Below are 25828 nucleotides of genomic sequence, written 5' to 3'. Positions count from 1 at the left end.
TGGGTTTATGCTATAATCCAATCCGACTGTATACATGGCAATAAAATAGGACAAAAGGTAATCACCGCCTTACAGTTTTCACTTTCAAAATGAGTGGATACTTCACCAAGAAGGGGGGTAATAAATAAAACTCCGTCTACAATACTCCTGGTATCTTCTAGTTCTGGAACAGTTGAGCTAGGCACTTAAGAATGCCTTGTGAGAAGAGATTTGGCAGTGCTGCAAGTTCTCATCTAACAGAACTGCAGGCGCAAAAGAATTTCAAAATGCACTGAGATTCAATAAGTCGTACATATCAAGACTGGTGCCTCAGATAACCCGATTCACTTAATTTGTCTAATAAACAGCATACTTAATACACAAGTCAATCGAGTAAATGCAAACAGTTTCAGAGTTTGTAGAGATTTTGTGGAAGGAAGTCCTCGACTACAAAATAGACAAAGGAACCCAACAAAAGAGGCTATTCTTCTACAGTGACGTCAACGAACAAAGGAGCGCATTGGATTTCATGCTACAACTCTGGCGCATTCCAACTCCAATGGAAAAACTCTTCAACCTTCACATGATATAGAGCACATATGATAAATATAAAGAAACAAAGAAGGGGGAAAGCAATCATATAGATGAAACAAAAGCAAATTAATATCATCAGGTGAAAGAAAATATTTTGGAAGCTCACCTGATTAGCAAAAGACCCAATCTATCCACGCCACCACCAGTTAATCTTTCCTGAACATGAATAAAAGATGCACAAGTCACACAGCTATTTTTTATTTTTTATTTTTTTTTATCAGCAAAACAATATTTTATATTAATAATAATGAAGATGTAGTGTGAGAGATTCACACTACTAGAATTACATATAAATGCTACCCCTCAACCACAGACTCCCATCTAAAAATGAGGTCTTCCAATTTCAAGTCACACAGCTAAATATACTGAGAAGTCGTTAACTGAGAGAGATGAGATTGAACTATATAGACCCACACATTTCATGGTTAATAGCAGTACAACGTGAGCTCTACAAATAACTGAACCATCTGATATTTAGCAGTTTTTAGAAAAATTGCATTTAAAAAACGGTATAGAGATCGACATCAACTATTTACAGAGAATAAAAGAGACGAGCTTATGTTGGTGTCATGCTTCCATTGACTATGCAAGAAAGCAGTCAGAATCAAGGCAAAGACATTCATTTCATAGGTAACAACATAATACTATGCAGAGAGCATAGAGGATGAAGGCCAAACAGAAGCAGAAGTGCGAGTGGTTAAATCAATGGAAAAAAAATTAATATACCACCATCATATTGTGTAAACTGTAAAGAGAGAAGACAATGGAGAGTGGTATGGTAATTACAAATGTATGCAACTTACAGCAACCACAAAACAGGTTTTGGGGACTACTAAATTAACAGACTACAGACATACACCCAAAGATTGGTTGGCATATAGAGAACCTCATCTGACCTCCTCAATCAGTCTAAAAGCACAAGTTGTTCTAAACTTCTAATCAATGATGCACGGATACAGGTACCGATACAGATACGGCGACACAGGCTCGGGGTACGATACGCATTTTTAAAATCTAGGATACGGGTACGGATAGGGATAGGGATAGGGATAGGGATACGGACACGGGAATATAAACAAAAAATTCGTAGAAAAAATAGCATTTTAATATGATTTCAAACATAAGGTAGTGGTGTGACTATTGATTAGCAACAAAGTAGGTCTGAGTTCCTCTTCATCTTTCTCTATTTCTTATGTTCCATCTCTGTTTGTGTGTTCTTCCCCCTCCTCTCCCCCTGCACTCCGGATATGTAACGAGACGTTTCAGCAGTATCCAAAGTGTATCCTGCACCAGTACCAGTATCGTACCCGGTGGACACCGGTGCAATAGAAAAAGTGTAGTATCCATGCATCATAGCTTCTAATACAAAATTCAAACATTTTAGATGTCAATAGTTAATATCATATAAGAGTTAAACGCCAAAATAGGTAATGTACTTTTTTCTAGTTAAAAAATGCTTATACTTTTATACTTTGTTCAGCTTTAGGATTACGCCAATATTCCATCAAATCTCAGTTAAAAACTGATGATGTGTTTTTTTTTCAATGTCCATAGTTTAAACCCAGAGTCTTGTTCTTCTCCCAAATGTAGGCCACTTCATCTCCTCAAATTTATTTGAACCCAGAGTCTTGTTCTTCTCCCACCCAACCAGACTAAAATCTTTTGCGTCATGTCTTCAGTTTAGGTTTTCGACTCGATTGGGTTGGGAAAGAAGAAGAATAATTCAAATCAATTTGGGGAGGAGATGAGATCTTCACATGCCTCTCATGTGCATAGCTGATGTAGCATAACTTGGGATGGAAACTGGGATTAATCAGGAAGAAAGAATTCACATTATCAAGTTTTAATGGAGATTCGACGGCACACTGAGGGAATGCTATAACTGGAAAACATTTGAAAGTATATGCAGCTAAGCACTTTTTGACCATGAAAAGGACCATGAAAAGTACATTGCTGCTATATCTAAAAAATTATTACAAGTATGTTGCAATAAGTGAAAAAGTGATACAAACACTCTCACATACAAGTAGTAGGAAATATAAATGGACGGCCAAGAGTGGTGAGAAATTGCTAAATGCACTAGGTTTTCCTTCCGTTTCTTTTTCTCCACAAGGTATAATATAGATTGGCTTTATGTGAATAACTGAATATTAATATTCAGCCAGAAAACCCTCGAAACTAGTTTACTTTGACTGTCCTTTCTCAAGGTAGATATAGCCTCGTGTTAAAGCTCCAATCGAATGAGCTCTCAAGTATTAGATTCTACAGCAGAACGGTAAAACATTACGAGATTATGCAGGGAAGCAACAGTGGAGTCTGAAGTAATGAAAGCATTTTTTTTGCCAGTATCTATGCTATTTGGGCTGAGAGGAACAAAAACAGAACCAAGAACTATCAGGAAGTTTATTTAAGGTGATGAGAGATGAAATCTACGTACAGTCTACACTCCAATGATGTGCCTGAATCAGGGAGAAAAAGAAATCTACTGGACAAATTGAATATTGATGTTCGATATACGCAAAACGTGAAAAGCTTATCAAGTCGTGTACATGGTATAAACCAGAAGATGATGAAGTGACTATCAGTGATGAAGTCGATATACAGATGGATCCGTTGCAGATACGCATAATTGGTATGGGGGGGACCTATAAGGGATCACAAAGGTACAGTAAAGCCACCATATGCAGGGATGTTAAGGAAACATCTGTACTTGTACAGATACTCATTGCAATTGCCAGTGGACTTCAATCAGCCCTTTTGACAGGAGACAACTAGAACCTTAAAAATTGATCTGTTTCACTCAGAGCAGTGAGATCAGTCCAAGGGACTAAGAAGAACCCCTGCTACTAAGCTAACCTGGCTGCATTGATCCAAACATTAGCAACCAGATTTTGAGAGAGTGGTATTAACACATTTTTACAGAGGGTAACAATACAGCAGATTACCTATCTAATTGTTGTAAGCTTGCAGATGACTTTGTAATGCACTATGTACCCTCCAATGGATGTCAACCTAACCAAACTACTTGAAGATGATGCAAATGGAGCAATGCACATAAGAAATCCATTATTAACACAGGTGGGGTTTCCCTAACTCCTAGTTGCTTCTGAAGAAATTACTAAAAAATATTGAAAGTGAAACATATAACGAGAAGGGAAGGAATGAAGAAAAACAAATCAAATAGGTACATGCACTTGCTATGATGCAAATCATCTCTTTTAGTGGGTCTCTAAACGAATTAAGGGAATAATTAATGTCCAAATCCAACTTCCCTTTACTACTATGAAGGACTCTCCAACCCCTCTCCTCTTCTTTGTGTTGAAACTCAGACACATAAGAACATCCAAAATGACCAAGCCCCATAGTCCAATCAAAATCAACACCCAAGCCTTTTCTACAAATAAATGAGAGCTCTGTCTTCTCATTGATACCTACAACCACGGCTTGCCAATGGAGATGTAAGCAAGTAATTCTCAAAAATATACGGAGACAATTCTTAATTTAAAATCACCATCCAATTGAGATTTGAACCCACGGAAACATACGACTCAATTGATTTTCTGATTCACCACCATAGACATCACGGTTTGACAATCATCATAAGCAAATGAGTAGACTTATCAACCAAAATATACAGAAAAAACTTTTTTGGTTCCTATATTCATGGGGAGAGTAACTAAAGCAGCTCTGGAACCTCTAGTGGACAAGATAAGGAATAAAGCAACTGGATGGGCAGGCCAAATGTTATGTTTTCAAGGGAGGGTTGTACTAGCAAGACATGTCCTCAACAGGATTCCTGTGCATAACATGGCCATTTTGGCCACAGTCCGTGATTAAAGTGTGTGAGGAAATCATCATAAACTTAATTTGGAGTGGCAATCCAACTGAAAGAAAGGCAGTCACTGTATGATGGCAGAAAACATGCGAACCCCCTGAAGAAGGGGGTCTTGGCATAAGAAAACTTAAAGAGATTCTTTTTTCTTTTTTTTTCAGAAACTTTCTTTTTTTCTTCAATTTTTAGAATTACGTTATTCCAAAATCGATCAAGAATTTGTTGATTATTGAAATTCATAATTGGTTCATTAGAAGTATCAGTAGGTTTGAGACTTGAAGAAATAAAATCTTTACGTTCAGAACTCTCATTTTCAGAAATACTACTAGAACACCTAATACAAGCAACCTACTCAAATTGATACTCCTAGTTTCAATTACGTTCGATCCTAAATTAGAGACACCTATTCCATAAATACCTGTACAAATCACATTATAAGATATTGCATTGAAAAATGCTATGGCGACGGTTGGGGTTGGGGTCATTTTTCAAGAGACTCCGGACGCGCTTTGTCCTAAGCCCCAGGCATCAGGTTGGCCTTTTATGGATCGAACACCGCCCGCTTGCTTTTATTTATTGTTACTTACGGCGTTACCTGTTATGTTTAGGCTTTTTTTTAGAATCAATATAAGACTAAAGATTCAACATCCTCCCGTTGCCTTACCCTGGATAAAGAAATATCCCTCTTTCTAAAACAAGGAATGATTGATTGATTATATTGGTTTCTAGAAACAACCGGCTTTGAGGTTCAAATTTCTGGGGAGGAATGCACCTATTAGGGTCAACACCATTCCCTAATCCTCTTTATTTAGAATTTTCTAAATCAGAGAAAATATTTACATAGTTTGATTCCGAGTGAATTTCTATTTTCCAAAGCAAAGGAGAAATTCTATTTGACTCTTTTGAGTGGGTAGGTTGTTATTTCTATTTTCTTTGGTTTACTCATCCTGGCATAGGCAAGAGCGAAGACAGAAACAAAGGCATAAGCACTGGAAGCAAAGGTAGAGGCTACGGCAGCAGAAGTGAAGACAGCGGCAACATCGAATGGTCTTTGCAACTAGAGAATCAGAAACTCTCAATTACAAGTCTGGAATTAGGAAACTTAAAAACAAACTGTAAGAGAATCTTAAAGCACTAATGCATACTTTTTTAAGTTAACACTCACTGTTTCTTTCAGTCACTGCCTCTCAATGTATACCTCCCTTCGCCTTTTTTGGGGCTATGGGAGGTATACTTGGAGTCTGTTCCCTCATTAAGCTAGAATAGATTGACTAATCGACTCCCCCGCTCGGTCCCTTTTTGAAGGGTACCTCCTCCATTGTACCAGTGTTGTTAGTTCTGGAATGGAATATTATCTAAAAGCAGGTAATTGGTGGTTTTCTTTATAGCGCTTGAGCATCTTTCATTCTGAATTAGCGGCCCTTGCTTGAGTACCCTCACTCTGGAAAGATTGACTTCACGAACCTACGAAAGACTAGAAGTTCGTTTTCCATTCACAAGAGAGCTTGCTTGTAGATTCTTTCTTGAAGGAAGGAGCTAACGAAGTGGCTTAGCTGACAACTGCTTTCATTCAGGAAAGCTAAGATTCCACTGAAGAAGTAGTTGCATCGGTTTAGCAGCAGCCCTTACTTCGTGTGTAGCATCTTTTTTTCACTAAATTCATTTCTACTTTGGATAAATGGCCATAGTTGCAGGATTGTCTCAAAAGAGCTACTATCAAAGGTGCTAGCAGAAGACCTGTGTTAAAGGAGAAAGTGACTCTAAAGTGTGGGTTGAGTTCTATTTGTAATCTGCTACTTATGGTCCAAAAACGAAATGTTTTATGCGATACGATCTAATTTCTCAAGCTTGTAGCCCCTCCCGTTGCCTTACCCTAGGACTCAGTAGTCTTAACTATACAACAACCTGTTGTAACAGGCTAAACATCTAGTGTTTGAATGAGGAAATCATTTGTTTTTACTCTCAGTCTCAGTTCGGATTCTCATCCTTGCTGTGTAGACCTTCCTTTAGTAGAGTAACCTCTTTAAAAGAGACCCTCAGACGCGGTTTAGTTACCGGCTATGGGATGTCATAATTTCCTGGGAGCGATTTAGGGATTCAAGAAAGGAAAGGAAAGGAAAGAGCTTTTAAATGCTTTTTTAAAGGATTTTACTCTACCGCTCGTTACCTTAATTGAGAGAGGCTTTTTTACTCTAAAGAGTGGGTAGAATGTTAATGTTATTTAGGTTATTTATGAGGTTCGAATGATGGAATTTCATAGTATTTTACTCTACTGTGTGGGTAGAATGATAGGTTTATTAAGGTTATTAAGGTTCTAATGATGGAGGTTAATAGTATTTTACTCTACTGTGTGGGTTTCACCTGTGCCGCCAATTCTTTACATCGCTGGGCATAGGCTCTTAATTAGAAATTCTTCCTTTTTTGCATTCGCTGAAGTTTGCAACGATCTGATGCCATTTCAGTGTTGAACTTATATTGCGCAAGGAAAGCATTGGCCAAATCCGACCAGGTGCGGATTTTGTGAGGGTCTAACAGCGCAAACCAAGACAGAGTCGCGGGTGAGGCTTTTCTTGAATTACTGAATCAGTAGCCTCTCATTGTCACCATATAAGCACAGTCAATCTTCGAAAGTGAAAGGACAGAACCATCATATCAAGCGTTCGGAAGAGATTGAACAGCAGCCACGGTGTGGAACCAGTGATCAACTTCAACTTAGCGAACCAACCTTGCTATAGCGATGCGGGAGTTATGCTGGGCATAGGCCGCGTTTGAACTCTTTAAGCTCAGATAGCAAGAATGCCACTAGAACTCCCTTCAGATAAGGAGAGAGAGTGCCCTAACCAAATTTCAAAAGAAAGACTGGACAGTCCTCGGGTAATCCCCACATTGCCCTTATCTGACGAAACCCGTTTAGGCGACGCATTATGATTTAAGAGAGCAATCACCTTATATCCCATTCCACATATTCTCAAAAGATTTTTTATAAGCGACGGGTAGGATATCCCCATTAATCCAAATGGAGACATAAATGACATCAAAGTCCGAATAGAAATAGGACTCAAGTCCACACTCCCATTCTTAACAAAGAACCGTTTAGCAAACTCAAATGAACCAGTGCTAGAAATCAATGACTTTTGTCGAGAGATTTCTACCTGAAATTCACCTAAGGCTTCCTCATTGCGCTTAGCCACAAGCGGGTCAGCGATGACGACATCGTCACCTAACACGGCATAACGCCTAAATTCCCGACCTGGGTATACTAGTTCTGCACAATACCACACCAAGAAATGGTGTGATAAAGCAAAGAGTGGCCAAGAAGAGTAATAAAGGTTGAACAGCCACATACGTTTCGATGTTTCCTACAATTTGGTACATCAAATACATTATGTCCTAGTGTTGTGTTAACAATAGACCCTGCCAGATTATGACCCAACCTCCACTATACTAAATAGATAGAATAAAGGCCAGCGATTAGTAGCCGACTTAAGGTCAAAATTGTAGCTGATGTAGATTAAACTAGCGGAAGCTTCAGTTTATCAAATCTACTATTGAATTAAACAAAACAACTAAAACTAAAACAAATCTTTATTTCTCTCTGAAATATTCTCAATAACACAACTCTAAAGAACCCTAATTACAAGCCCATTATTTATACTAATCCTAAAAACTATAAACCAATAGGAACACAACATGTGTCAACAATCAACTAAGAGAAAGGAAAAAGGCCGCCTAAAGCAACCCGTGGGATTTGACCACCGAACCTAGAAAGAAACGAACTCATGTTCTACATCATTCTCCCCAGTTTGAAAAGAACTTATCTCGAGTTTGTATACGCAAAGGACTGATGAAATTCGTTGTAGCTGATACCCATCACTCTCCTGCTGTTCAAACGAATTCGACCTTGAATTTTGCCCAGATAATTACTCACAAGAATAAGAATACACCATAATGTATGCCAGTTTGCAAAATCACCATATGCAAAGCGATGCAAGAAGAAAGATGTAAAACCACCAACATGATTTCTCTACTCTATGATAATACTACCACATCCCAAAACAGAAAATGCGCATACCTCCAATTGTAACTTTAGATGCACAGATCTAAAGAGCTTTGAATAATTAATATCAAAATCCTCCCAAACCGGATCGGCATACTCAATGAAAAGATTCCCAGACAAAGAGGGAGTAGTGACACAAAATTCAGATTCATCTGCTCCGTATTCATAAAATATTGGTGGAGTATCTAAAAAACTATCATGTTCCTCCTCTGGACAAACATCAAAAATAAGAGGGGAATCCCAATCAACACAGTTTAACTCCATATTTTTTTTTTTTTTTTTTGGTAAGCTTTCGCTTTTAAATGAGATCAAAACTCTTTGATCTTTGGCGAGATTCGAGCCCCAAACCTTTGGTATCATCACCCAAAGGTTTTACCGACTTTGCTAGTCGGCACCTCACCAACAAATAAATCCTCAGTAGAAGAAGAAGTAGAATAAGCCATAACGGGTATAAAAATGGATGCATCATGGCTGTCCACTGTAGGGCTTGGTGCGGCTTTAACAAGGCTTGCTGTCTCGATTTCTGGTTTTTTATCATACTTATTTTTCTCATGTGATGTAAGAGAGAAAAACATACCAGATTCCGTGCTTCAGCCAAGAATGTCGTACACATAGTGGTTTCTATATCTGGTGGTTTGAGCGGTTCCAAGATTAATTTCCTGCCCTTATGCAAGAATAAGTGAGTGTTCTTGACGCCATCATGAATACTCCTGTGATCAAACTGCCAAGGACGCCCTAGTAGAAGATTAAAAACGTCCATTGGAACAACAGTGCACATTACTGTATCTTCGTAAGGTCCTATAGTCAGTGGAACTAAACATTGATGATTGACTGCCACTAGATCTCCCTTTTTAAACCATTGGATAGAAAATGGTTTAGAATGTTTAGTGGTCTGTAGTCCTAGTTTATCGACCATCTCTTGGGAAACTAGATTATCAGTAAAACCACCATCAATAACAACAGTACACAACTTACCTTTACTGATGCATCTAGTTCTAAAAATAGAATGGCGCTTCCATGTCTCATCACCCTTCCCAATGATCATTGCTGGTGTTGCAACTAAGGAGAAGTGTGTTGCTGACATTATTGGGGATTGTGCGTGTTTCTAGTTGGGCCTCCTAACAGATGATTGTTCTTGCATAGGTGTAGTTGGTGTTGTGTTATCAACCCGTGGTGCATCCCACAAAGGCTCACCACGATTAGGATTAGGCGCATCCCAGTCAATTGAAACACTAGTATCTCATCCTACATCCCAGTCGTCTTCATCAAACTAATTTAACTCAGATTCTGTCATGCCAGTCAGATCTATCGACATAGCTCTGTAAAGATTGAAACTTTAATCTTTAGAAGTAAAGATAATCGGTTTTTTGACTTTGAAAGAAGAAAAATTGAATCTCGATGAGAAAAAGAAGCAAAAGATTGAAATTTAATCGGGTGAACAGTACCACGATGAACAGTACCGGGAATAGTATTTCCGATGAACGAAGACTTCGTGAATAGTGTCGATAAACAAGAACACAAAAAAAATTAAAACGAATAAGAAAAAAAGAAAATTGGATTTTACTCGGGGAACGATTCGCGCTCGATACCAAATGATGTAGACTAAACTAATGGAAGCTTCAATTTATCAAATCTACTCTTGAATTAAACAAAACAACTAAAACTAAAACAAATCTTTATTTCTCTCCGAAATATTCTCAATAACACAACTCTAAAGAACCCTAATTACAAACTCATTATTTATACTAATCCTAAAAACTATAAACCAATAGGAACCACGACATGTCAACAACCAACTAAGAGAAAGGAAAAAGCCGCCTAAAAGCAACCCGTGGGCTTTGACCATCGAACCTAGAAAAGAAACGAACTCATGTTCTACATCGCGAACACTTTTGGGCACCTTTAATCCACTCACTCAAGTGGACGCGATTGATCAAATGTGCCATCATTAGGAATAGTCTTTCACAAAGACATAAACCACACATGGTACGGATGAAGTAACCGTTGTTTAACATAGTTACCAATCGCAAAGATTCGTCTCTTGCCAGAGCCCTCTAAACTCATGCCTAAGCGGCCACCAGTCAAAGGGAGTTTGAGCTGAGAGGCTGTAGGTAAAAACTGGACCTACGCAACGTTCGAACCAATTGAGATTTTTTCTCAGTGGCTTTACTGTAGCTTGGATCAAAGGCATACCTACTTCTCTCAAGTGTTTAGTTCCCTCTCTTCCCATTTGGACACCGCCATGGTAAACTCCACTCGTAGAAACAGATTCTGAAAGCAAAGAAAGGGAACTCCACTGACGGTCACCGTCTGGCTAAGATCCATTCCTGCACGTGAAGTGAGGCAGACCATTTCGCTAAGCTTTTTTCAGGGGAGGATCGGTGTGCAATTAGAAGATATCGAAGTCTCACACATTAGAATAATAATATGCTTCACTCGCTCCCACCTTACCGCCCTCTCACTTTCTTTTTTCTTCTTTTGAGAGGGAGCCACTCTTTGATTTACCGGAGCCCGTCTCCTTTCGACCCGTTTCCAGTGTCCTTTGCAGATAGAGATACTTCTTTCCCGGGTGCACCTTGTCTGCACAATATCACACCACAAAGTGATGCGAAAGTGAAAACAACGGCCAAGATGAGAGCCCGCGTCTGGTTCGTTTTGCACAGGCTCAGCTCCAGACTACCTCGCTGCTTGTTGCTCACGGGATGGCCCAGCAGATCTGCTAACGGCCAAACGAAACTCGAGTGACAAGTTGAAGGCTTCGCTTGAGTTGGTGTTCACAAAGAGGATCCAGCCTGAAGAACTAGGGTGAGAAGGCAGAAAGGATCGCCCTTGACCCCACTACTTCTTGCTTTCCGAAGCGAGAGGAAGCTACCTTGGCTCTACTTGTTTTCTAGCAATTCCAGTGTACCATAATTTATGATTAGGACGTCAAAGATGAACTTCTGGTGACCCCTCCATTAATTCCTTTAAAGTAGTTCTCGATCTCACAACTTGGTCATTTCATCGATTTTCCCACTCCAAAAGGAACGAGACAGTCCTCTCATAACATAACCGGAAGAGGAAGTTCAAGCTAACTCGCTTAGCCCCCTTGCCGACAATTCCACCATGTAAACTGAGAACCAGTGCACCAAAGATCTATGAGACCACAATCATTTATCCAATCCCGAAAACTAAGTGACAGCGAAAACTACATACAAAAAAAGGGCTCGTCCCTGACTCTTCTTTCGAAGAAGAAGCACTTTCCCGACTAAGGCCACTAAACGGCGCTATTTAATGGTCCGCAAGCTGCAAACGGGGCAGAGTCAAGTTCACACTTAAATAAAGAAGTAGCGCGTTAGCCAGCAAGCATCACTTCTTATTATTTCTATATTTAGATACAAGAATGTTAGACAATCGGATCATAGCGAGAAAGATGGAATCCAGTTGAGTCGGTGTCGGTATCAGGGTTTCCTCAACCCTTTTTATTTAAGTTAAGGCTGGTGCCACTAGAAACACTATTTCTTTAATGACTGAAGTCAAGCCCCTAAGCATGGGTTTTCAGATGGTACTTCTTCCTATTAGAGCGGCTGCTTTTTGCAAACCTTGAATACCCGCCATGATATCCTTCGACCTAGAGACCTCGACTTTGTAGTGCCAGTTTCCCAGCCTACCACCTATCCAACGCGCAGAAACTCGAGTTGAACTAAATGACCTATAAGCGCAAGGATATACTATTTACAGATAAACACTGGAGGATCTTTGCCATTTCTGATCCTTGTTCATTCTATTTCCAGAGGATCTTTACTTTTCTTATTTTTCTTGTTGTTTCTGCTCTTCTTCTTCTTATTCTTATTCTTTCTTTTTGAATTGTTATTCACAGCTTTTGTTTTTATGATTGTATAGAGTAGGTTTCCCGTTGTTTCTTCTATGTTGATGTTCTTTTTGTTCTTAGTATTTTCTAATCTTGTTGTATCTTCAGTTTTCTCTAATCCTTGCTTAGGTTTCCCGGTTGTATCTTTAGTCATAGGATTTGTTTCTTGAGGCACAGGTTTCTCTAATCCCGGTTAGCTTGCTTAGGTATTTCTGTTATGTCTTCAGTAATAGGGTTAGCTTGCTCTAATCCATGCATAGGTATTTCTGTTCTGTCTTCAGTAATAGGAGGCATTACTGGTTTCTCTAATCCCGGGTTAGGTATTGTAGTTCGGTCTTCAGTAATAGGGTTAGCTTGCTCTAATCCATGCATAGGTTGTCCCGTAGTTTCTTGAGGTGGGATTAATGGTATCTGTAATTTGTTAGTTTCTTTATTCTTAGGATTAGTATCTTGAGGCAGAGTTTGCTGAGGATGCATATCTTTCTTTACGGATTGATTCTCTTTCTTTACCAATTGAATCTCTTCACGCAGTTCTGACTTCATACAATCAATACTTATTTCGTATTCTTTCTTTCTCTTTTCCATATATGAATTCCCATTATTATTATTCGTATTTCTTCTTTTCTTCTGTTTTGTAGGTTTCTCTGTTTTAGATTCAGTTATTTCTTTTTGTAATGTTGTTTTATCTTGCTTATCAGACCGCTTCATAGTTTCCTCTTCAGGTTTCGCTTTCTTTTTCGATTTTCTCTCTTCAGGTTTTGCTTTTTTTTTTCATCTGTTTTTGCAGTTTCTCAGACTTAAGCCTCTCATTAGTCAGTGCATTAACTTTCTCCTGAAGAAGGATATGTTCATTATGAATAATTTTCAGAATAGAGCTTTCTTGACCACCGAAGTCTATTACATTCTTAGGTTGTGTATCTACCCAAGCATTGTTCTTATCAAAGACTGGGTCCCTTTTGATTCCAAGTCTTACAGGGGTATCCTTTTTTATAATTTGAAGGTTATTCCATTCAATTCTGAAGTTAGATTCCACGTTGATCAGCTCAGGTCGAGACGGATCAGCGTATTGTTTCTCAAACCATTCCTCATTAACCATGTTTTTAGCTGGACCTTTGTGCTGGTACCAGTATCGTACCCGGTGGACACCGATGCAATAGAAAAAGTGTAGTATCCGTGCATCATAGCTTCTAATACAAAATTCAAACATTTTAGATGCCAATAGTTAATATCATATAAGAGTTCAACACCAAAATAGGTAATGTACTTTTTTCTAGTAAAAAAGTGCTTATACTTTTATACTTTGTTCAGCTTTAGCATTACGCCAATATTCCATCAAATCTCAGTTAAAAACTGATGATGTGTTTTTTTTTCAATGTCCATAGTTTAAACCCAGAGTCTTGTTCTTCTCCCAAATGTAGGCCACTTCATCTCCTCAAATTTATTTGAACCCAGAGTCTTGTTCTTTTCCCACCCAACCAGACTAAAATCCTTTGCGTCATGTCTTCAGTTTAGGTTTTCAACTCGGTTGGGTTGGGGAAGAAGAAGAATAATTCAAATCAATTTGGGGAGGAGATGAGATCTTCACATGCCTCTCATGTGCATAGCTGATGTAGCATAACTTGGGATGGAAAATGGGATTAATCAGGAAGAAAGAATTCACATTATCAAGTTTTAATGGAGATTCGACGGCATACTGAGGGAATGCTATAACTGGAAAACATTTGTGAAAGTATATGCAACTAAGCACTTTTTGACCATGAAAAGTACATTGCTATATCTGAAAAATTATTATAAGTACCAAGTACGTTGCAATGAGTGAAAAAGTGATACAAACACTCTCACATACAAGTAGTAGGAAATATAAATGGACGGCCAAGAGTGGTGAGAAATTGCTAAATGCACTAGGTTTTCCTTTCGTTTCTTTTTCTGCACAAGGTATAATATAGATTGGCTTTATGTGAATAACTGAATATTAATATTCAGCCAGAAAACTCTCGAAACTCATTTACTTTGACTGTCCTTTCTCAAGGCAGATATAGCCTAGTGTTAAAGCTCCAATCGGAATGAGCTCTCAAGTAGTAGATTCTACAGCAGAACGGTAAAACATTACGAGATTATGCAGGGAAGCAACAGTGGAGTCTGAAGTAATGAAAGCATTTGTTTGTGCCAGTATCTATGCTATTTGGGATGAGAGGAACAGAAAAACAGAACCAAGAACTATCAGGAAGTTTATTTAAGGTGACGAGAGATGAAATCTACATACAGTCTATACTCACGGATGTGCCTGAATCAGGGAGAAAAAGAAATCTACTGCACAAATTGGGTATTGATGTTCGATATTCGCGAAAGGCCAAAAGCTTATCAAGTCGCGGTACATGGTATAAACCAGAAGATGATGAAGTGACTATCAGCACAGATGGATCTGTTGCAGATAATGATAATTGGTATGGGGGACCTATAAGGGATCACAAAGGTACAGTGAAGCCACCATATGCAGGGATGTTAAGGAAACATATCTGTACTTGTACAGATACTCATTGCAATTGCCAGTGGACTTCAATCAGCCCTTTTGACAGGAGACAACTAGAACCTTAAAAGTCGATCTGTTTCACTCAGAGCAGTGAGATCAGTCCAAGAGATTAAGGAGAACCCTGCTACTATACTAACCTGGCTGCATCGATCCAAACATTAGCAACCAGATTTTGAGAGAGTGGTATTTACACATTTTTACAGAGGGTAACAATACAGCAGATTACCTATCTAATTGTTGTAAGCTTGCAGATGACTTTGTAATGCACTATGCACCTCCGATGGATGTCAACCTAACCAAACTACTTGAAGATGATGCAAATGGAGCAATGCACATAAGAAATCCATTATTAACACAGGTGGGGTTTCCCTAACTCCTAGTTGCTTCTGAAGAAATTACTAAAAAATATTGAAAGTGAAACATATAACGAGAAGGGAAGGAATGAAGAAAAACAAATCAAATAGGAACATGCACTTGTTAGGATGCAAATCATCTCTTTTAGTGGGTCTCTAAACGAATTAAGGGAATAATTAATGTCCAGATCCAACTTCCCTCTACTACTATGAAGGACTCTCCAACCCCTCTCCTCTTCTTTGTGTTGAAACTCAGACACATAAGAACATCCAAAATGACCAAACCCATAGTCCAATCAAAATCAACACCCAAGCCTTTTCTAAAAATAAATGAGAGCTCTGTCTTCTCATTGATACCTACAACCACGGCTTGCCAATGGAGATGTCAGCAAGTAATTCTCAAAAATATGCAGAGACAATTTTTAATTTAAAATCACCATCCAATCGAGATTTGAACCCACGGAAACATACGAATCAACTGATTTTCTGATTCACCACCGTAGACATAACGGTTTGACAATCATCATAAGCAAATGAGTAGACAAACATATTAAGTTATCAACCAAAATATACAGAAAAGTTTTATGACTGCAGGATTTAGACACAATGACTAGCTGCTTTTGGAAAATACATATGAAACAACAATGCAGTAAATACTAAAGATTGTATTTTCAGATAAAAAACATAGTATGGCAGAATGTATGATCCTAACTGTCTGAGTTTTCATTCTCAAATAACGGAAGCGGAATATATGATAGCGTGTGCAGATATCAGTATATAGAAAATCTCTTAGGGTTAGATTGCTTTACCTCTTTCTTAGCTTATGAACATTCTTCGGTGAAAAGAGGCTTCCCATTTGAACTATTACTCGAAATTCTACACGAGGTATCCCGTCAATCGTGATAGGCCTAAAAGTGTCTTCAGTGGGGTTATAATAACCAATTTCCTTCTGACCACGTAGCAGCAATAGTTCACCACTCCTTAGTTTAATAAATTCATAATCCCCATGCAAAAGCCATCCATATAATGCCTTTTTCAACACGCATTGCTTAACCCACGACCCTTGTACTCCATAATCGGTCATCACCCATAACTCGTTATAATCACTAAAATTTCCATCAATAAAGCAAAGACAGCCACCTACCACACCCAAATTTTTAAACATGTTTTTGTGTTCTGTATCACCGTCAGTGTAAGGGGGTGGTTTCATTGCACCAAATTCCTCCTTACCCACATTGAAACAGACAATATACAGTGAGTGCAAATTTTCAACATTCTCAAATGACACCCAATGAAGACACCCATTCACAAGCACATTCTGTTAGAATAGTTGTATGAACACAGCAACTAAAGTAGAACAGAAGGAACAGTAGCAATAAAGAAACAAGGACAAGAGTAAATAACCAAACCAAGCGGATTAGGTCCTCCCAAGGAAAGATTTCGCCCCCTTCCAATGGTGCAGAAAAAGACAAATATGATGCGTCTTCCTCACGAGGATTCAATGGTTAACAAAGACTGACTTTGCACTAGAGCGGACTACCCTCTAGAGCAATGATATAACTCTCTCTGCGGCCGACAGAAGAAGAGAAGAAGAAAAGGACTGGTTTTGTTTTACGTTTCTCTCGAGTTGAGTTTACGATCAAGTCTTCTCTCTATGGACTCACAGTCCTATTTATAGAGGTTAGGAGGAAGAGAGACCAACTCCTAATAGAACACCAAACTTCTTTGCTTTCGAAAAAAAGGCAAAACAAGTTTAGTCCATTGGTCAAACCACTACCCACAACAAGTAGCCCAAGCCCAAGCCCTAACCCAACCCGATGTGGTGGATAACCAATGTGGGACTATCTACTATGCACTAAAGTGGAAGAGAACATATGGTTCATCTCCTCCACTTTGCACACACACAAGTATTTCAAATACACTTAGAGATTCCAACAATCCCCCACTATTTCAAAATACTAATAGTCCCCACTATTTTGGAATAGGATATTACAAAAGAAAGGGTTAACGAAATGCCGGAAAAGAATCGAAAAAACAATGCATAAGATATTGGTGCTTTTCGGGCTTGAACCAGTCATAGGGTAACATGTCTTATAATGCATTGAAAGTGGTGGATTAAAAATCTTTGAACCAACATTCCTTGTAGTAAAATAGAGGACATGCACCCACATTGCTCTTTCATTATATGCCGTTTCTCATGGTTGTTGCTTTTTTGGCCCTTCATACACTGTGTTATGTGAATGCTCTACAGAGTATTTGCACGAATACTCATAAGAACCGACCCAGTTCTACATTCACGTAGGTGGATATCCATCAAGTGTACATAGCGGCTAAAATACACTATCTCATAAAAATAATGGACTATGGATTCCATTAAGAGTAAAATAACTCATCCTTTTCTCATTGCTATTCAAGTTATACAAAGTATACAATAATGCTATCTAGTCATAGGGTGGGGCGTCTCAAAGAAAGACAATAGCATACCAGAAGCGGCGAGGTGACTTGTTTTTCCCCTTTGAACCTACTTCATGGGATCTCCAATCACATAGGTGGGGTTCTTGTCGGTGTAAGCCCTCATCTAAGGCAAAAGTCCCATCCCTCGACGATAACCACTTGCCTCCAAAGAAGTGGTGCGGTTAGACATGTGGCCAAACTAAGTCCAACCTAACATAATCTCTAGCAACCGCTTGATTAAGTTATATCTCAACTTACATGTATTCTTTTCCCATTGCGCATAAGTTAACATGTCTTAGCTATTGCAATGAGGCAGGTTCTGAAAGCATATACACATCGAGGTCATTTTAGAGCCAATGGGAAGATTTGCCAAGAGGTTGCTAACCCACTCAAGATCATCACATGCCTTTTCTAAAGGCGATTAGCTTGGATGATATCCAAGACACTCAATTTCCACCAAAGGTAAACACATAAACATTCTTGGATCCAGTTTATAACATATTACCCTTCTAACAATGATGGAAATCTACTAAATATCGACCATAATCAATGGCTCGCTATAGTACTTGGATAATCGACAATATACATCAAAGTTCCTTATAAGGACACAATGGGTTATCATTTCGATTATGCCATTAATGTAGGCAATGTCATGTCTCACATACATTATCCATCAAGTACAATTGGCTACCAATGATATTGACTTATTTAGTATGAGAAAACACAATGAGATTATTTTTCATAAGATGGATATTTGCCACAAAAAGGTGTTAACACATGCTTACTATCATAATATCCATACTTTTCAATGAAAAATATTTCTACTAAGTGCTATAACAATATAATGAGACCAACATGAGTTTTAATTCCTATATTCACCGGTCATTCAATTCTCAGAGTGCGAAATTCCCTATACCATCCGGCGGTGCGGTTTAAGGTGCGTTGTGGCGCTTCAACCATATTCAAACGTCGACATCTTGACAACCCAATATAGCGATTCTGAAATGAGTTTAACAACATAATAAACTATCATTTTCAATGGCGGTTTATGATGTGTTTCAAATAGAATTTCTCTCGCCTCATACACATTCTCAATGCTAGCACTCATGATATTAAATCATCTAAACAAAGAGAGATTAACACATGTGTCTTGCTTTGCTCTAAAGAAAGTACACATTTTTATCAACAACGGTGCTTTGACATCCATATGACACTAATATGTTGTTGAATTGCTCATGCCATTTATAGGCTTGAATCAACTCATACAAAGATTTAACTAAATTGTATACCTTGACTCATCACACCGGTACTACTTGGTATTGTAGTTCCGCACAACTACTCAACTAGAGTCTTTAGAATTACGTAGAAGAAATTCTAGTTATATGAGCAAGGTTTCAAAATAGTATAAATCTTGTCTCTCGATTGAAACCCTCTTGGCTATTATTATTAGCATTGTATTTTGCAATACCACTATCACGCGTTTTAGTTTTCTTTTGAAGATCCAATTCAACCTATAGATCCCCCAATAAATCAAGAGTCCAGTTTAGAGGAGTTGTATCCTTCAAAAGGACACTTCTCATAGATTGGAACAACTTCCTTATAGGTTAATGAATCTTCCTCGAAAACATATAAACATCATCACCGTGAATGGTGGAAATACTCATTGATAGTCTTCCAAATTTCTTGTCGCAGAAATAATGGGATTATCTTATGTAGTTCATTATGCCAATTTCTCGAAAAGCACAACCTCAAATAAATTTAGCATATAAGACATTCAATAATAGTGTGGTATCTACAAAATTGTTATCACTCATGACAACTGAAAACAAACATCACTATTATGAGTTTCACCAATGAATATCTACTAGATAATTCTAGGTCTCAAAAGACTTCTTTTAGATTCATTCACAATAGCCTTGGCAAGACACCCCCACATTTTGAAGCATTTTTGGATGGGGCCCAAGACCTTTCCATACTTTGTAGTTCGTTGTCTTTCCAATTATCTTGTGAGATGAACTATGGTAAAAAGCGATGTTATGCATATGGGTCACCACCCCCACAGCTCAATAGTTACTCAACCTAATCAAACTTTCATGCAAAACACATTATACCGCTACAAACACTAAAAAAACAACAACAATAAAATGCACTCTTATGACAAGAATATATTTTACTCAAGTCTATGATTCTCGATCATATAAACATAGTCATATTATGTTCATGTTATCTATATGAAAGGAAATCTACAAAAGATTCTAATGAATCTTAAAGAATAGAAGAATCGGATGAAAAGGGTTTTGCAGGATAATATCATTATCATCCTTCTTTTCATCATTCAACATTCCAACTATCATAGAGACAATCCACGACTTGTACATCACCTTAGCTATTTATCCATAGTCATAGGAGGATAATGCCTAATAAGACAATCCACAAGCGTTACATCTCTTTGTCTAAAATAGTCACTGGAGGATATTGTCTAAGAAGACAATCCATAACCTTACATCTCCTTGACTAAATTAGGTTTAGGAGGATATAATTGTTTCCCATATTGTTTCCTCTCGTAGACAACGATACTCATTACTTAATAATATATGACATGGTTAAACTTCATATCAATGTTAAATAATGCATTCATGCCAAACATGGTAAATATCATATCATAGGTTCAGGAAAAGTAAACTTTAACTATACCCCTCACAACAAAAGTATACGATATTTTTAAGCAAATCTAGCCACCGAATATGCAAAACAACCGAGGACTTCACCTCCTCTTTTTTACATGAGCTCAAGCAAGATAGGATACCCTATTAACAAGACCTCAAGTACTACCACAACATCTAATGGCTCAACCCATTAATGTCTTCAACTAGAAAAAATTACTAATAAACTATCATCAAGTTCAAAGCAAACCCACGATGATTAATATCCAAAATTAGCATGCTACACAACTTTAACATATGCTATATTAGATATAAGCTACAAGTTACTTCATCTAACATGTATTTTCACAACAAGCATCAATTATAACCATCGCCTAACAACACGCTCACACTCAATAAAGGTAAGCAATTATGCATTGAATACATTATAATTACTATCCAAGATTTGAGTGTGGTTGATATTAACTATCTTAAGGTCTCTCTTAGACCATCTACATACATCTACATATGTACAAAGAAAATTAATATCAAACTACTTCTAGTCAACCCAATTAATTCCTCAGTGATAAACACGTATAATTTGTTGACTAGGTTATTAAAGAAGTTTAAGCTTAGGGATCTCCCTCCTAAGAAAACTAGCATGCAACTCAAGGCAAGAATATCACTATATAATCAAACCAAAAGAATTGCAAATAGTGAAAGAATACGATACCTAACCGATTGAAAAACCGGATTACCATATTTTCTTCCTTCCAGAAAAACAGTTCAAAAGAACTGTAACTCTGAACCAGCTCAGGACGAATTGGGTATCAAGCCTTATACCACTGGAAAGCTCTTTGAATCAGCTATCCAACACAAGAAGCGGATTGCAAAACCGAGCTCTGAGCTGAAAGTTATAGCAGTTTCCGTAACGAGTGACGCAGCTGTCAAAAAGACGAACTTTGACGTGTTTCTTGATAGAAATCTCATATTTGACTCCCACAAACATAGGAGAAAAGTCTACAACCATATAGGGTCTTTTGATTGTCGTATTAAAGCACTCTCCTTTGTTCTACTACAAAACTCTTTCCTTAAGATTGTTAGAATAGTTGTATGAACACAAAGAACTAAAGTAGAAACGTAGAAATGAAGAGAATAAAGAAACAAGGGCCGATGTAACCTGGAATAACCAAGGCTGGATTAGGTCATCCTTAAGGAAAGATTTAAGCCCCTTCCAATGGTGCGAGAAGGCAACACAGCGGTGGCGTCTTCCCTCACAGATTCAATGGTTAACAACCAATTTACTGACTTTGCACTAGAAACGGACTACCCTCTGTAAACAATAATATAACTCTCTCCTGGCCGACGGAAGAAGAAGAAGAAGAAGAAAAGGACCGGGTTTTGTTTTCTGTTTCTCCTGAGTTGAGTTTCCGATCAAGTCTTCTCTCTCTATGGACTCCACAGTCCTATTTATAGAGGTTAGGAGGAAGAGAGACCAACTCCTAATAGAACACCTAAACTTCTTTGCGCCAAAAAAAAAAAAAACAAGTTTAGTCCATTAGTCAAAACCACTACCCACAACAAGTAGCCCAAGCCCAAGCCCGAACCCAACCCGATGTGGTGGATAACCAATGTGGGACTATCTACTATGCACTAAAGTGGAGAGAACACATATGGTTCATCTCCTCCACTTTGCACACACTCACAAGTATTTCGAAATACACTTAGAGATTCCAACACATTCTTCGGTGGTGTATTAGTAATATACGGAACATTGTCTATTCCTCTCCACTTCTTGGAACCCAAAGTGTAGATCTCAGCCTCAGCTTTCAAACTCAAAATCCTGGAAGAATCACCCTGTAAAACCCTAACAACCTTATACTCATTACTAACCGGATCAAACCCAAACCCCATTACAGCAGGAGCAACTTCAAACTTTGGAGACTTAGGCAACGTAATGTACTCTCTCGTAACCGGATTACAAATATAATAAGGCACAGATGAGTCATACAATGCAGGATGACCCGAATAATCAGAGTAAAAACATATTAATCCATTAACACAACCCATCACTTCATACACTCTTTTAAAAACCCCACTACTAAAAAAACATCGTCGAAACACTTAAACTTAAGCACTAGCTCTACTTGGTGCACCATGATTAAAAACTTGGTTATCTAATAAGTAGAACTCTCTGTTTCTAGTAGCAACAACAATGCAAGGACAGTTGTTTAGGACTTCTTGGGCAAAACGAGGATTACGACAAATGAAATGAAACCAAGTTTTACAAATGTATTTAAAATGACAAAGTGATTTGAGTGGTAGTCGAGAAATATACCACTGGGTAACTTGGAGAAGACTCCACTCATTTGCGTCATCATCTTCAGGGGCATTTATGTCTGTTTGCTCAGTTGAGACTAGGGGTGATAATTTGGCCCTCAGGCCCTCAACCCGGCCCGACCCGGCCCTCAAAAATGCGCGTCAAAACCCTCAAAAGTTGGCTCTCACAAATTTGAGGGGGGCCTCACCCTCCTCATGCTTGTTAGGCGGCTTAGGGTCTAGGTTACGAAGATATAGGCCAAGATTTGGCCCTTTCAAGCCCCTCACTTGGCCCCTCGAGATTTTTTTTTTTTTCGATAAGATATATATATTTTTTTTACATTATATATATGTAAGGTACCACAATTATTCCTATTTGAACTAAATATTTTCACTTTCTGAATGATGTTTAATAATAAAGTAGTTTACCACATATCATATGAGGTATTTTGTAATTTGAGTAAAAGTTCAAATATAAAAGAAAAGTGAATTATGATTATTTTGTGTAAAACCCAAAATAGAGGTGATAATTTATGTATTATACTATATATTTGTGTAAACCCTAAAAGAAAACCATATTTTCTTGTTATTTTACATTATATTTATGTATTATACTATAATTATCTAAATTGTATAAAAAAAAATTAAATTAGTTTTCAATAGGGGATAAATTATAACATAATATAATATATGCACTTTTGTAATTGATTTAATGATATGTATATAAGTCATACATAAAACAAATCCAACCTAACAACATAGTTAAGTATTAAAAATGTAGATATTTTAAGAATATCATCTCTTCCACCATCTCTATATATTTTTTTTCTAAAGATATAAGAATTAGTTTTTGCATACTTATATACATATCATTAAATCAATTACAAAAAAAAAAAAAAAAAAAAAAAAAAAAAAAAAAAAAAAAAAAACTAGAAGTATAATTAGGCCTAGGCCCGCCCCGCCCCTCATTTGGCCCTCAAAAAATGAGGCCGAGGGCTAAAGGGGCTTGAGTTTTCATGCTTGACCCTACTTCGACCCTACCCTCAATATCAAATAGAGGGTGACCGACCCTCAATCACGAGGGGCTTTTGATGGGGGCAGGGCTAGCTTTGTAGCCCTTTTATCACCCTAGTTGAGACTTGAGAGTGGTTGCATCAAGTCCCTTTTTTTAGGAGTCATTTTGTTAGACAAATAGAGTTTTTTCCTCTTCCTCTATTTCTATTTCTTGCTTTCCATATGGTGGGACCAACTTCAACTTTTAAAAGGAGTACATTTTTGTTGTGGTATGGAAACCCTAGAGTCGATGTCTCAATTGTTGTCGAAATAAAATATCGGTGTGGCTCTATATATCGGCATCTGGTAGTCATATTTCAGAACTAATGGGCTGGGCTAAGCCCGAAAGGCCGATTGGATCCGATAATCCAGGGCTCATGTGCAAAACACCACCACCGAATTTTCTACCAGAAAAGATGGATTTCCACATTTATATGACAACAATATTACGAATGTGACAGGGTACTATGTCATGTCATCATATCTCATTTTGCAGCTAATTTCTTTAGGCTGGAATTTTTTTTGCAAAAAATAAAAAATAAAAAAATAATTTCTGGCGTAGAACCTCCTCCATCTTTTTTGGATTGTAACCCTGTTTACTTTGAAGCTTAATATATAGATGATGGGATTATCGAAGAAAAAATAATTAATTGCAAGGACCCGATTTTGGATTATATAATTAAATTTCTGGATAGTCTCCTTTCGGAAGCAAAGGTCATTGTTGCATGGACACAACTGGAAACAATGATCTAACAACATCCCACTCTAAACTTACGTCCAAATCTGGATGGGATCCATTTGTAAATCGCGATAACCTTTCATTCAGAATTATTGATTCTTCGAGTCAAGTTCCTTTTAAGCCTTACAAGGTCGGTGTAGCCACAAGGGGTTAACAAAAGTCAAGCATAATTATGATTTTGTTTGTCATTTGGTGCCATAGAAATTTGTGAATTTGGACTAAGAACAAGGTTTGTTAGCTTTATACATCACTTTGAACACTGCACAATAGTTCTAACGGGATTCATGTAAATATATTGTAATACATGTTTTTTCTTAAACGGATGTGTTGGTGGGGCAGCTTATATAATGTATTGAACAACTTATATAGAGTCTTGAACAATTTTTCAATTTATGCTTATTAACTTGTTCGTGGACAACTTATATATGACACTATATAAGTTTCTCAAGATATATAACATGTCCGCTCAAGATAAAGCCTGGTAATACAATATGTTTAAAATTGCTTTAGACATGAATAAAGTTACTTCAGACATGAACAACGGAAATTCCATTGCATTGTTTTGGCTTTGGCTCATTTATTTGGTCGCTTGGTCTGGTGAGTTATGGATGTTGATGGCAGAAGCGTGCATTGGTGTCTAGTGATGTTCGTCACGCGAGATACCATGGTCAGTAACATATATATATATTAATATATATACACACACGAACATAGGAACAAGCCATACACCTAATTTTCAACCTTTAGGGGTTAATCACATTTTCTTTATTCGATCAAAGGTCAAGAGAACCTGCATAAGATATTTTAAATTCGAATATGTCAAGAGAACATGCATAATTTGCATATGATATTGGATAGGATAATTGAAAAATGGTTGGAGCTGACTTCTGAGTCTCTGATGTTGTCAGCATTGTGTATCTGTGATGAAATTAAAAGAGTAATATTCAATTTTGAAGGAACAAATTAAAGTCTTTGTTTTCGCTTGTACGAGTGTGTAAAATAGTTGGGTTCAGCCCTGAAATCGATGGTTCACTTGTAGACTACTTATCAATTAATTCAGCATAACGTATTTCAGCCCTGAAACTTTGAATTTTTTGAGGTAATTCAGTTGGTACCCCCTATTCATTAGTTTAAAATCTGAAATACGTACAGAACAACAAATTTCTCTTCGTTCTTAATCATCATTCCCTTACACACTGACTCAAAACATATTTATTGAAGCTGTGAGTCTGTGACAAGGTTCTACTAATTAATGCATTAATTATAAAAAGTTTTGTAGTGACTCTCAAACTAAAAAAATTCAGAAAATCGGTTGGGACTTCAATTCCTTCCACCGGCATACGAGTAATCTTCAACCGTACCATCCTTACTAAAAATGTCATTTGCAATCACTTTCGTATATCTAGTGCTATCCTTGAAATAAATA

The 25828-nt window shown here is 37.6% G+C and overlaps 1 protein-coding gene across 1 annotated transcript; it reads right to left on the bottom strand.

The window, feature by feature from the left end:
• Window positions 1-247: 247 nt before the first annotated feature.
• LOC147474624 (F-box protein At3g07870-like) lies at window positions 248-23881 on the bottom strand. Its single transcript, XM_086584879.1, has 5 exons — window positions 23738-23881; window positions 22032-22697; window positions 16005-16513; window positions 680-729; window positions 248-556 (listed from the first exon to the last, which is right to left on the bottom strand). The coding sequence occupies exons 2-4, from the start codon at window positions 22359-22361 to the stop codon at window positions 720-722; spliced, it is 849 nt and encodes a 282-aa protein (XP_086441005.1). The 5' UTR covers window positions 22362-22697; window positions 23738-23881; the 3' UTR covers window positions 248-556; window positions 680-719.
• Between the last annotated feature and the right edge of the window lie 1947 nt (window positions 23882-25828).

Source organism: Coptis chinensis, chromosome 9 (assembly GCF_015680905.1).
Source record: "Coptis chinensis isolate HL-2020 chromosome 9, ASM1568090v1, whole genome shotgun sequence".
Classification (NCBI taxonomy): Eukaryota; Viridiplantae; Streptophyta; class Magnoliopsida; order Ranunculales; family Ranunculaceae; genus Coptis; species Coptis chinensis.
This window is presented reverse-complemented; position numbering and strand designations above follow the sequence as displayed.

Coding starts and splice junctions, on each gene's coding strand:
- LOC147474624 (XM_086584879.1), bottom strand. CDS start 22,361: ATGGGTTGTGTTAATGGATTAATATGTTTTTACTCTGATTATTCGGGT. Junction 16,514..22,031: donor CTAATACACCACCGAAGAAT/GTGTTGGAATCT, acceptor CTATTCTAACAG/AATGTGCTTGTGAATGGGTG.